This window comes from Orbicella faveolata, unplaced genomic scaffold (assembly GCF_042242905.1).
Source record: "Orbicella faveolata isolate gen_17 unplaced genomic scaffold, um_ofav_v1 contig_34, whole genome shotgun sequence".
NCBI classification, from domain to species: domain Eukaryota; kingdom Metazoa; phylum Cnidaria; class Anthozoa; order Scleractinia; family Merulinidae; genus Orbicella; species Orbicella faveolata.
In genome coordinates, this window is record NW_028301563.1 from 30,439,408 (window position 1) to 30,451,919 (window position 12,512).

General features: G+C 39.9%; 1 protein-coding gene across 2 annotated transcripts; it reads right to left on the reverse strand.

Moving 5' to 3' along the window:
• Positions 1 to 229: 229 nt before the first annotated feature.
• On the reverse strand, positions 230 to 12,146 carry LOC110064859 (beta-1,4-galactosyltransferase 1-like). 2 transcript variants are annotated; one of them, XM_020771962.2, is made up of 7 exons: positions 11,554 to 12,146; positions 10,949 to 11,061; positions 10,714 to 10,830; positions 5,310 to 5,497; positions 3,390 to 3,512; positions 1,805 to 1,906; positions 230 to 804 (listed from the first exon to the last, which is right to left on the reverse strand). In XM_020771962.2, exons 1-7 carry the CDS (start codon positions 12,056 to 12,058, stop codon positions 681 to 683), a joined length of 1,272 nt encoding a protein of 423 aa, XP_020627621.2. In that variant the 5' UTR covers positions 12,059 to 12,146; the 3' UTR covers positions 230 to 680. The 2 variants fall into 2 exon arrangements, with proteins under 2 accessions (XP_020627621.2, XP_089126647.1); XM_089270521.1 differs by lacking the exon at positions 10,714 to 10,830.
• Between the last annotated feature and the right edge of the window lie 366 nt (positions 12,147 to 12,512).

Below are 12,512 nucleotides of genomic sequence, written 5' to 3' on the forward strand. Positions count from 1 at the left end.
CGCGGGGAGAGAGCGACAACGAATGAGCAGAGGCGCGCGGTGATCGATCGATCGAGAGCGCGAGCCGCGAGTAGCGCGCACGTGCGTTGGTGGTCTTCGACGCCCGCGAAGACGTCTTTCGACGGTTCGAGGCGAACCCGCTTCTGTTCGTTTGCATTCTTCCCCGCGGATTTTCAAACAAAAGAGACTGCTGGCAGGCTACAACTGGAGGAACCCGACAGTTTATCCCTTTACATATTAAGATTTTTCATTGGCAAAGATCCTCCAAATTAGCCTCTCTTGCTCTATTGTGTAACATTAAAAATTGTGATAATTTCATTTATGGTTATATAGTTGAAAAGAAATACTTTAATTCGACTTCATTAGATCTGTTGAATTGCAACACTATGTACATTAATTTGAAAGAATTTTAAAATGTCTTTTATGTGAAGAAAACTGAAACATTTTCTACTTGTGTAGAATTCTGCCTGAAATAGTTTGTTTCTTAGCAACGACTAAGACAAGCCTTCCCGGATTACAGCTTACGTCATTCACTGAAATCGTTTCACGCTCTAACACTAAGCGCCACGGTTGTCTTGACAGTCTGTTTTCTGACGTTCTCGCGTTAAGTTCTTGTGCATTAATCTTGAAACATTTCCGCGTCAAACAGCTTTTGCGTACAGCCGCTGTGAACTCGCGCCTCATCTCAGAGATACAGATATGAATGTGTACAGCGGCATTTCCTGGTAGTCCAACACGTGGTATGTAAGTGTGTTTAAACCGTCCATATCAATGGACGCTTCGCTTCTACGAAGTTCATCAAACCTGCACGAAAATAATGGAAAGTAACATAACTAATCGCTCAGTTACAAACGGACGAGAGTGGGTCTCCAATGTTATCGTGACGAGATCAAGAAACTACGCGCGCTCAAACTCGTGACTTCAGTAAGCCACATGACATAACCTACATTTCTTTGAGGAGGCGAATCTTTGCTGACGTCATTGTTTACATTTTTTCTCATTAACACACGACTTTACACAGAGAAGTCCTCACGCTAGACACGAATTGACTTCAAACATTTAAAAAGCTGGTTAAAGTGGTGAAATTTTTGGCTCTTTGGGTGTATATTCATGGAGGAATGGGTTTTCGAAAACTGCAAAATTGTCGGGTGGCAAAAGTGCTAATGAGCTCATACATTCTTTGTAAAATGTTGAGTTTTTTAAATTCACTACATCAAGTTCAGATTCCTTGAGACAGTCAATCGTACTATGCCATTTCAATTTTCAGAACTGATATTTTTGTAGCTCCATCAGAAACTGATTCACCTATGCTAATGAGGCAAATATCGGAAACAAAGATTCCCCTATAAGAACCTCGACTGACCAATCGTTCCTGGCGCGCTTCACTGCCTGAACCTTTTGTAAACTCAGTAGGTCGGCACACACGAGAGGAGGTGATGTGCACACTAGCCTCGTGGTGTGTAACCTAGTGCCCAGGTTCTCTCGACGGGGGGAGGTGAGAGACCCAGGGAACAAGGTTGCTTCGTGTGCAGGCATACGACGCGTGTTGGAGGGACAGTTTGCAAGAGCACTGCACGCGAGACAGTGAAGACTGAGGTCATTTTGCCCCTGCTTAATGACGCACGAATTCAAAACAGCTGAATTTCATGCAACATGTCGCGGGGACAAAACTTTGTGCCCGCAACAGAACATTTTCGCAAAAACGGGCATGTCACAAGAGGAAAACTGTCGCTGCATCACATTCTCGCTTGGTTTTACGGTACTCGATTGAAAACCGCTTTATGTCATGATAACGCGTGCTTACCTCATAGGATTTATGTCGTCTTCATGGTTTGAATGATGTAACATGGTATATCGACCAATCATCAGAGCTGGCCGAGTGAAGCTCAGGTGTCGCTCTGTGACCCTGTCATATATGAGAAACGAAATATCTTTACAGGGACAATGTAGCAACTTTCATGAGATTTATTCCCGGAAAAGTAAACAATAGAAGCAAACAACAGAAACAACGAACCCAGTCCTGGTGCAATATAGTTGCCTCATATAGACAGAGAGGCTGTTTGAAATTTAACAAATTGAATGTGGTCAAGCGTGGTCTGTACTCTTATTGACAACGATACGCGTCATCACAGTGGTCAAAATGTTGTGGACTCACCAGGCGCAGCCGAGTGAGTCCACAACAAATTTTGACCACTGTGATGACGCATATCGTTGTCGATAAGAGTACAGACCACGCTAAACCACATTTCGGTTTTTTTTTTCACCACAACATCAACGTCAAAGAAAATTTTTTTTTCAGCGCGAGCTGAAAAAGGCTTTGGGTGACACACTGACGCGAACAGCGTTGTCTGGAGTCTTATCGATAACGCCAAATTAGCCAATCAGATTGCGAGATTAGTAGCAATTGTGGTAAAAGCTGTATTAAAGGACCTTAGTCACGGTAATTTGGGTTATTTTGGCCATGGACAAAATTACCTGTTAAACTAAAGGAAACCTGAAAATAGTAGTTTACTAAGATAGAAAAAGACCAAAGAGGTAATAATAAAACATAAAGGAACGGGGTTGGATAAGGATGGAGAAGATTAACTCGGATTACCAATCACGAACTTGAAAAATTCAGGCTAAACTTTTCAAGATGCGCAACGTGACGTAGCATCTTTAAGGGTTTATTTCTTTCGATTATTTAGTTGGGATGAGCCCTGGTGGGATGTGTGTAGCCTGGAGAATTTCGTTAGAGGGAATGTTTTTAAACATAGTTTGATCAGTATTACATTTCTGTTTTCATACGTTCTTGTTGATCTCCACTTCTTTTGTTCTCAGTGCTGGGGGCATTGTTCGTGTTCTTTATCGCTTGTTTCCATTGGCCAATTAATTACAGTGAGACCTGTATTAAGCGGACAGCCTCTATTAAGTGGACATCAGCTTGAGTCCCTAAATTTTCTTCCCACATTGACTGTAAAATAAACCTGCATTCTGCGGACGCCTCTGTTAAGCCGACGCGTACACCGATATTAAGCCATTTTGTGGCACAAAACCTGCAATAAGCGGACACTTCAACAGCTTTTTACTTCTAAAGGTTCAGCTCAGACTCCTTTAACATTGTTCAGCGATGTCGTTTTAAAGCAAAGTGATTATTTCAGATTGATGCATTGACTGACTGGACATTGTACTACGAGCAGTCTTAGCTGGTTTTTGATCTTACACTGTGTTACACTGTGTTACAAAAGAGTTAATAATTATCTCTTATTGCACAATATATTAAAACTGTTTAGAATGAGGGTCCCAAGGGTGTCCGTTTAATACAGATTTCACTGTATATAGAACCTTGTTACCGGTCCAGGTCGCCCCACACCGCGACAGCTTATAAACAGGTTTTTCTTGCTACAAACCTGACATACAAGTCGTCGTCTTCTCCTCCCCAACCCCAGAAGCGATTAGGAAAACCATTGATCAGACGGTAATGTTCGCTCCAGAAGCCTTCCACTCCTCCGAACAAGGTCTTGTAAGGTAGCCTAGGTAAAAAACAACAACGACAACAACAACACGGAAACAAGTTGAAAACAAATTCACTATAAGTGTCAGATATCACTCGTATAACACTAGGTTTAGGCACGTCCAAACGACGCCGTGGAAATTTGAAAACGGCGTTTTCACTCTGAAAACGCATCAAATGTTTTCCGTCCTCACTAACGCTGGAGGAATTTAAAAACAAAACAATCACCGGTAATTTTGGATTTGTGTTTGAACAAAACTCGGTCAGGGAAATCACGTGATTATCGTCTGCGAAAAGCTCCGTTTTCGTGACGGATTAGTGTTATTTATGTATTAATGGTCTAATGAACAATTAGACCCGTAGCCCGCAAGGGCTACGGGTCAATAGCCCATGAGGCTTCGCCTCATGGGCTATTGACCCGTGGCCCTTGAGGGCGAAGGGTCTAATTGTCTTAGTATCAACCAACTAGTCGGACAGAAAAGGTAATGATAAAGTTAGCAAATGCAAGTTGAAAAAATATGTATTTGGGAATAAAACGAAAGAAAACGTCCCGCTCGATGGCGCCAATTTCACTACTCAAGGACTATTACTAATAGTCCCCTAGTAGCGTAGCCAATCAAAATGCAGGATTTGCATTAGTCCACTAGTTGGGTGATACTAATATAAATATAGATGTGGCCCGCCTAGATTAGCCCAGGCTACCTGCGGGTTCGCGCTGTTGTATTGTCAAGCTTTTTTTAACTTAATCTGTATATATTTCTGTAAAATTGTAAATATGCGAGTCATAATAAAGTTGTTGTTGTTGTTGTTGTGTGGACGCCAGGCCAAACCGTGGGATAAATAAGTCTGCGTATCCATTTTTTTCGGCGTAGTGTGGATGTTGCCGCAGATATCGCTCATCTCAGACGTGCTAATAATAATTCAACTACTGATATGATGTATTGACTCTCGTGAGGGTGGTAAAGGGTATTTTCGTGACCCGTGATCCGCCCTTTTTATTTCCTGTGAAATGTGATTTTCCAAAACGTTCTCTTTCATTTTCCGTGAAGCGTGAAATGCCAATGTTGTATTTTTCGTGAATTGTGAAAGGGCTGCTTTATTTTCCGTGAAACGTGATCTATACCTCCCTTTACCACCCTCTCTCATATTAAACGTTCTTCATCATGGTTGTCTTATTGTTACACGGAATGACTCCAAGAGAAATTCTCTTTTCGGCACTGCGTGAAAAAATACTAAATTTTATCCGGATATTCGAATATTTTGATAATTCGATCAAGAAGTACTCTTAAATTAAACTTTCCTCATGATGATTGTCTTGATTGACATACGAAATGTTTCCAAAAGAACCTCTCTTTTCAGAACTGCATGAAAAATTGGTAAAATTTGATTTAGAGAGTCCTGTGCACTAACCATCGGCCTAGTTCCGAGGCTCTCTCTCCTTCGCATGGGAACGAGGTCGCTACAGCGCCTCCCACAAGAGAAGGCTTATCACCAAATTGTAAGAATCAACTTCAAAAAACAAACAAACAAGACAAAACGTTAAAGGAGCTCAGTCACGTTTTGCACACATTGAAAAGTTTAACCTCAGTTTTTCAAATTCGTCGTTTGTAATCCGTGTCAATCTTCTCCACCCTTAGCCATCCTTGTTCCTTTATGGTTTATCATTATGTCTTTGGTGTTTGTCTATCTTATTAAACTGTTATTTTCAGGTTTCCTACCATTTAAAAGTAACTTTTGTACGTGGCCAAAATAACTCAAAATACTGTGACTGAGCCCCTTAAAGAGAACTAATAACATCATGGAAAGCAGAACTAACTTGTAATCCATTCGGCTTACAGCAGTAGACATGTGTCGAGGCGAGGACGGACATCCATAATCATTCCGTGCGTCTTCGGGGATGACATCGACATCGTGGAAGATTACACAAGCAAAGTCATCCGCCTTCACTGCTTCGCTGAAACCAACGTTCATAAGCATTCCTCGGTTAAAGGCTTCGCCGTCAGCCTGGAAAAAAAATCGTATCTCCCTTTATGAAAATTACTGTTATTGAGACAAAGTTTCACGTAGGGGTGTTAAGATTAATAGGATCCTATTACCCGGAGCGGGAAAAGGCTAGTTTGAAAATAACAGTACTTCTGAAAACGCCGTTTCACAGACTCTGTATGGAAGTTGCACCCTCCGGGTAATGGGCTTCTGGCCTAAGGTGATAATCAAACAACTAGCCGAGAGAATAAGTGGCACGGTAATTATTTCAGTTTACCGTACACAAATTCGATATTAGTCACTGGCAATCAGAAACCCTGTCCAGCTACTCTCCTGATATTCTGATGTGGGTGCGATATCATGGTCGCTTGGTCAAATTTGGGTACGATAATAGCCTACTGGTATGGGTATTTTGGCTGGTCTACATCTCGACCAAAAACGAGCCATAGCTCAACTAAACCTATGAAATACCGCCGAAGCACACCAGACAGGCGCGATTAAGTATCAGAAGTAAATGACGGCTACTCCCTAATATTCGATCTAAAAAAACAAAGCGTACACTAGTTACTAAGGTAATAATCAAACAAAAACTATAAAGCAATAATCAAGCACATACCAAAGCGCGCTCAAGTAACTACAGTAATAAAAAAACGCAGGCCAAACCCCACACAAGTCAGTAACGTAATAAGCACAAACCAAAGCGCGCACAAGTCACTAACGTAATAAACATGTACACAAACCAAAGAACATACAAGTCACTAAAGTAATAACCACAAACCAAGTACACACAAGTCACTAACGTATATAAACACAAACCAAAGCGCCCACAAGTCACTAACGTAATAAACACAACCTAAAGTACACACAAGTCACCAACGTAATAAACACAAACCAAAGTGCACACAAGTCACTAACATAATATATAGATTTAGGCCAGCCTAAAAGCGTAGCTCCTGGACCAGGTTGTTCAGAGCCAAATAACCCAGGAAAAGGTAGAATTTTAATTTGAGTTTTGTAACTTTGCGGCGAGGTTTTCTGTATATTGTTTGGCCTTCTGTTTTGAGTTTTAATAATCACTATATACACAAAACAAAGCAGCAAAAAACATTTGTATGGAAGAAAAAGTTATAATTCGGTTAACTTTTAATCCTGCGTTAGCGTTACCCGGCTTCCCAACAATCCTGCCCTGTTTTCAACAAGTTAACCTGAGATGAGCCAGCGTTCCAATAAACTAGTGAGACAATCTCAGATAGTGCAGAGCGCAATTGATAGCTCTGATACAGTAGTCCCATAAGTACTCACCCCTGCTCGGTTCACTTCCGGTTTGTGTCTACCTTGGTAGTCTGCTACGGCTTTTCCCCTTTGCAGTGTGTATGTTTCAAGGTTGTATTTTCATTCAAGGTCCAAACATTACGCACAAATTAATTACTACTGGTGCTTTAAGTTGATTTTCGTTCATTTTAAATTCAACAATACGCTGAAGCAGCAAACGTGACAATTTAGCTCTTCACGCCAACTTTGTAACTTGATACTTTTGTTTTCCTCGGAAAGCCATGTAATATGAAACCCCTGTTTTCTCCAAAACATACGGAAGATGTCCTTGTTTTTTGGAGATAAATGAAAGAAAGTTAAATATCTGATGTAGTGATGAAGAAACGGAACAGAGACGATGTTTTACTAAAAATGCAAATTTTTACCGATGAACAAGAACTAATTTAATTATCAGATAGTCACGAAATACCACTTTCTTTTTCTGTTGCCACCTTTGTTGTTAACAATAAAACAATTCAAAATTAACACACAACGATATTGATGGCTGAGAAGCTTTTCAACGAAAAGTATTGAAGATAAACAGCGCTACTTGGCCGATATGAATGAGTCTCCTCAAAGACTGATTAAATTAATTTGAACTTTCATTAGGTGCCACGGCGTCTGCAGCATTTTCCTGGTTTCTTTTGTTACAAATTTACAATTTGCGGAGTATTAAAGCCACTAACTTGAGAACTTTTTGGTCTCTCTTACAGACACAATTAAGGCAAGAAATAAACAAGTCGCTAAGGAGAAGCAATATATTTGAACCCTGACAAGCACACTATTGTAGATTGAAAACAGCAGATGATATTTGTTGAACCGACCTGTTTGTAATTCTAAAAGCTACGCAGCCACAGTAACGTTTCACTTTTGCAATAAAAAGGGACAATTGGCGCTACCTGAAAAATAACTGCCGTCCTTGGTCGCATGACACGATATATAAAATACTGCGTGTAAAGATAGTGTATAACACTTACAATGCTAGAACGCATGCGTCTTACATGTTGAGCTCTACCATAAGGAAAACCACTCAACATTTGTACGTGATTCCGTATGCAATGTATCCTCCACCTAATATAGAAGCCACGAACCCTAACTAATCTACGCATGCGTTTAGGGCAAATTAGTTTTGTTCTAAGGAGAATGGTACCGTAAGGAGAGCAAGGGGTTACCTGAAACAAATATATAGCTTTGCGATGTTCAAAGTTAAGCGACGGCGATGGAATGTGTTTTACGTAGAGTACACATGTACCTTTCCCACCCTACTCCCACTACTTCCTTGCCTCTAGACTAATTAATTAATTGAAATTAATTAATTAAACAAACATTAAAGTTTACACCTTAGCGCCATAGGGCCATAGCGCCTTAGTTCCTTAGCGGCAGGCAACCCCCATAACCATCCCAATAGTGCACTCTGCACTAAAAACCAGCACTTGGTCAGCGGTCAACTTCAAAAAAACACGAAACCTCGAAAAGCTGCAAACTTGAGCCCGTGATATGGTCACGCGATACTGGTCAGCGGATACCTTGTCTTGACACGTGTCAATTGATCATATCATGAATGTCCAATATCAAAGAAGTACACGGTAAACCAAGGCTGCATGTCTCTGTCAACCTATTATTTGGAGTATGGCCGCCAAAATTATTGGATTGTAATGTGTTGATTGTACACCACAAATTATTGGATTGTAATGACTTGATGAAAACCCACAAACTATTGAATTGTAATGTGTTGATTGTAACCCACAAATTATTCGATTGTAATCAGATGGTTCTAACCCACAAATTATTCGATTCTATAAACAAGCTAATTGTAACCCACAAATTATTGGATTGTCATGTGTTGATTGTAATCCACAAATTATTGGATTGTAATGAGTTGCTTGCAACCCACAAATTAATGAATTGTAATGACTTCATTGTAACCCACAAATTATTGTATTGTAATGTGTTGATTGTAACCCACAAATTATTGGATTGTAATGAGTTGATTGTAACCCACAAATTATGATAAGGAATGTGTTGATTGTAACCAACAAATTATTGAATTGTAATATGTTGATTGTAACCCACAAATTATTGGATTGCAATCAGATGATTGTAACCCACAAACTATTGGATTGTAATAAGTTGATTGTAACCCACAAACTATTGGATTGTAATGAGATGATTGTAACCCACAAATTATTGGATTGTAATGAGATGATTGTAACCCACAAATTTTTGGATTGTAATGAGATGTTTGTAACCGACAAATGATAAGAGTGTAATGAGATGATTTTAAGTCACAAATCATATGTGGGTTATTGACCAAGTGTGAGGTCAAGATGGCTGGATATTGGCGAAGTTTTTTTTGCGTTTTTATTGACCGAGACGGAATCGAGGTCCAGAAACACGTAAAAAAATAATGTGGCCAATATCCAGGCATTTTGAGGAAACAGGGTTGGTCAATAAAGGATTTATTAGATGACTTTCGGAGAAGTTTTTCTTGCGGGACATGGCGAGTAGTCCCGAGCGGGCAAGATGGCTCTATCTTGCCCGCTTATGTAGCCAATCACAGCGCAGGATTTGATTCATCTTACCCACTCATGCAGCTGGCCATATAATAAAATCCATTATTATATGGCTTTTGCTTGTGGACGACATAACGTGTGTTCTGATTGGCTAAAAGCGAGATCTGAACGGTCATTAAGCAGCCCTAATGCCCAGGGGCCAATTACGGATTATGCAGATTAGGAGGAGCCCAGCTCTGAAAATTTAAGCGCATAATGAAACGGTGAAAGCCGATTAAAAACAGTAAGAGAAAGTAAATTTAATTCCAAATAGCTAGAAGTTTAGAGATTTTTCCTTAATAAAATTTATATAGAAGTCGGTGACCTTGGCGGGCACTAGTGAAAAACAATCAAAGTTTGCCGAGTCTAAGTAAAGCTAAAATCGCTAAGTGAAAAACACCATCGGCAGATCTGTCATGCATCCTGAGCGGAACACCACGAAGAAACTTATAAGTTATCATCTTAATCACAACAATTACCGAAATATCGAACTCCGTCACAGTTCTCATCAAATAGATTCCCTCGCTTTAACACAAGCAAGTGTAAGTCAGCTTCCAGGATCATCACATGTAAACATCTATTCGGGCGGTTTCTGTCGGCAGCAGTGCTTTTAATTTGATAACTGCAGAAAGTTTTAGACGTTCACAAGGCTTGAAAAGTTCATCCATAAATCCCAGAATGAAGAAGGCGAAGATATGTTGTCGAAAGCGAATGTGAAGATCGAGTTATTCTGAGCATGCAGTGCATTCTGAAGCATTAGTATGTTCTTTCACCGAAAGACCGTTTGTTTGGACTGTTTTGAAGCACTTTCTGTCTTTTCTATGCGTTGAGGTTTCGCCTCAAAAGTCGGAAAAACTCCCCCATCAAGTTGTGGCACCACGATACCAAAATACGTTTTTGAGGCTGTGAAAATCATTTTTCCCATAACGAAATGTATGTTTTTTTTTTTTAACTGAATACGTAATACAGTGGTGAAGTTCGCTGAATGTGTAGTTTTGCCCTTGGTTTGAGACGAGGAGTGAATCAGTAAACGCGCACATCGCCGGATGTAAATTGATGACTTGCGCTCGAATAATTTTTCTTTTCTTTTCTTTCATGAGCCATATAATAAACAACTGAATAACCTCGACCGTTTGGTCGTTACGGGAAAATCTCAAACCTCGGCCTACCGTATTGACCTCGCTCAGTTTGAGATTTTCCCGTAACGACCTCACTCAAATACAAAGCAAAGCGCACAGAAGTCGCTTACGTAATAAACACAAACCAAAGTACACACAAGTCACTAACGTAATAAACACAAAAAAAGCGCGCACAAGTCACCAACGTAATAATCAAACAAAAACCAAAAGATACGCGAGTCAGAGCTTGTGTTACCTGTTCTATGACAAAGATTCTGTATTCTAATATCTGCCATCTGAGGAACTGATGCATGTGTCTCAAGAAAATGTAAAGGTGCTCGCTACGATCTCTGAAAGGAACAACTATTGCCACCTAAAATAAATTGTAGAATATATTTCTTAGCATTGAGTCGCGCCTTTAGGTCCGTAAATCTCTATCTTGAGTTCATTGAAACAAAAAAACTGAACTTTCGCGCGTATTGTTTTTCTACCTTGTTTCTTGGCACACAATCAGGTCTCCATTGTCCACCTTTCTTGACAAACGCCAGCTCACTTTCCACTTCCTCAAGCCTAACTGAGCTATTGTTAACTTCTAGCAAACCAACTGAAAAGAAATAATCACATTAACTCACTGACTAACATGCGATCAGGCGTTCTCGTCATTCAACGAATAAGCAAACTGCAACTCCGTTGTTGACTAGCTTGTTTCGTACCTTGTTGGATTGGTTTCCGCGGCAAATCTGCTAGCCAATCAGAAAGCAGCAAGAAAAAGCACGTGCGACCTTTTGACATCTTTCTCTGTTTGTGTTTTTCGGTCAAACTTTTAGCCAAATAACTGACAAAATGAAATTCACTATTTGTTATCTACGAATTATGGTCAATTATGAATCAGTATAGCATAGATCCTGCTCTGTTGATGGTCGTTTCAGGAATAAAGCAACATTAGCATAACTAAGTTAATAAAAAAAGACTTTAGTGCAAGCGCCACGATCAATAACAGTTCTGGAATACTAGTAATGCAGCTTGAAGAGTTGTGCGCGGTAATTTCGTATTCAGAAGTACCTCAAAATCTAGGAGGGAAACTTTGTAAACGTACCTTCATCTAAGTGACTAATAGGGCAAGATTTGTCGGCTTCGAGGCTCAAATCTTCGTCAAATTTCTTCATTAATTTTCGTAACGAAACTCCACTCGGGTTAACTAATGGTGGAGTGTTTCTTGAAATGTCTGCAACAGGCATTTCCTCCTTGTTTACGGGTATTCCAAGCCCATCGAGGAAGGACAGCAATATGTCTCTTTTAGCCGTGTGCTCTCTTTCGTTTGCAATTTCGGTGGACGGCTTTTCTTCTCTTTCAAAATAAAATTCCTGTGCTTGCGGAGGGGCTAAATGATTGCTTTCCTCTATTTTGCCATTTTCGAAATCCATTGACTTCTCGTGTGCGAGGTATTGTTGTGAATATACATCAGTTATCGGTGGTTCATCTTCGAAATAAATTTTCACTACGGGCATCGCTGGTAATTTCCTGACTAGAAAGCTATAAAGAAGAAAATACAGGACCAGTCCTGATAATAACACTAAATAAAAAACTTTAACCGAGGGCATGTTCCAGTATTAAAAGCTAAATAAATTTTCAAAAGAGTTCCCGTCAAGACCTCGGCGAAAAATTTGAATAGCTAACATCCTTAGCAACGAGGACTGTCTGACGAGAATGTGTAAATTTAAAGGAGCTCAGTCAAGGTTTGCGCGTATTGAAAAGTTTAGCCTCAGTTTTTCAAATTCGTCGTTTGTAATCGGTGTTTTAAAATCCTCTCCATCCTTAGCCATCCTTGTTCCTTTATGGTTTATCATTATCTAGTTGGTGTTTTTCAGGTTTCCTACTATTTAAAGGCAATATTTTTGTATGTAGCCAGAATAACTCAAAATACCGTGAGTAAGCTCCTTTAATACGCACAACATAACCCAAATTTTGAATGCTGCGGCTCTATAAAGATTTTGACATTTAGGAGACAAAATTAGGAGATTTTGACAGTTAGACATTCGGAGACCAATTCATCTT

Coding starts and splice junctions, on each gene's coding strand:
- LOC110064859 (XM_020771962.2), bottom strand. CDS start 12,058: ATGCCCTCGGTTAAAGTTTTTTATTTAGTGTTATTATCAGGACTGGTC. Junction 5,498..10,713: donor GAATCTTTGTCATAGAACAG/GTAACACAAGCT, acceptor TTTTTTTTCCAG/GCTGACGGCGAAGCCTTTAA. Junction 1,907..3,389: donor GACGACGACTTGTATGTCAG/GTTTGTAGCAAG, acceptor CATATATGACAG/GGTCACAGAGCGACACCTGA.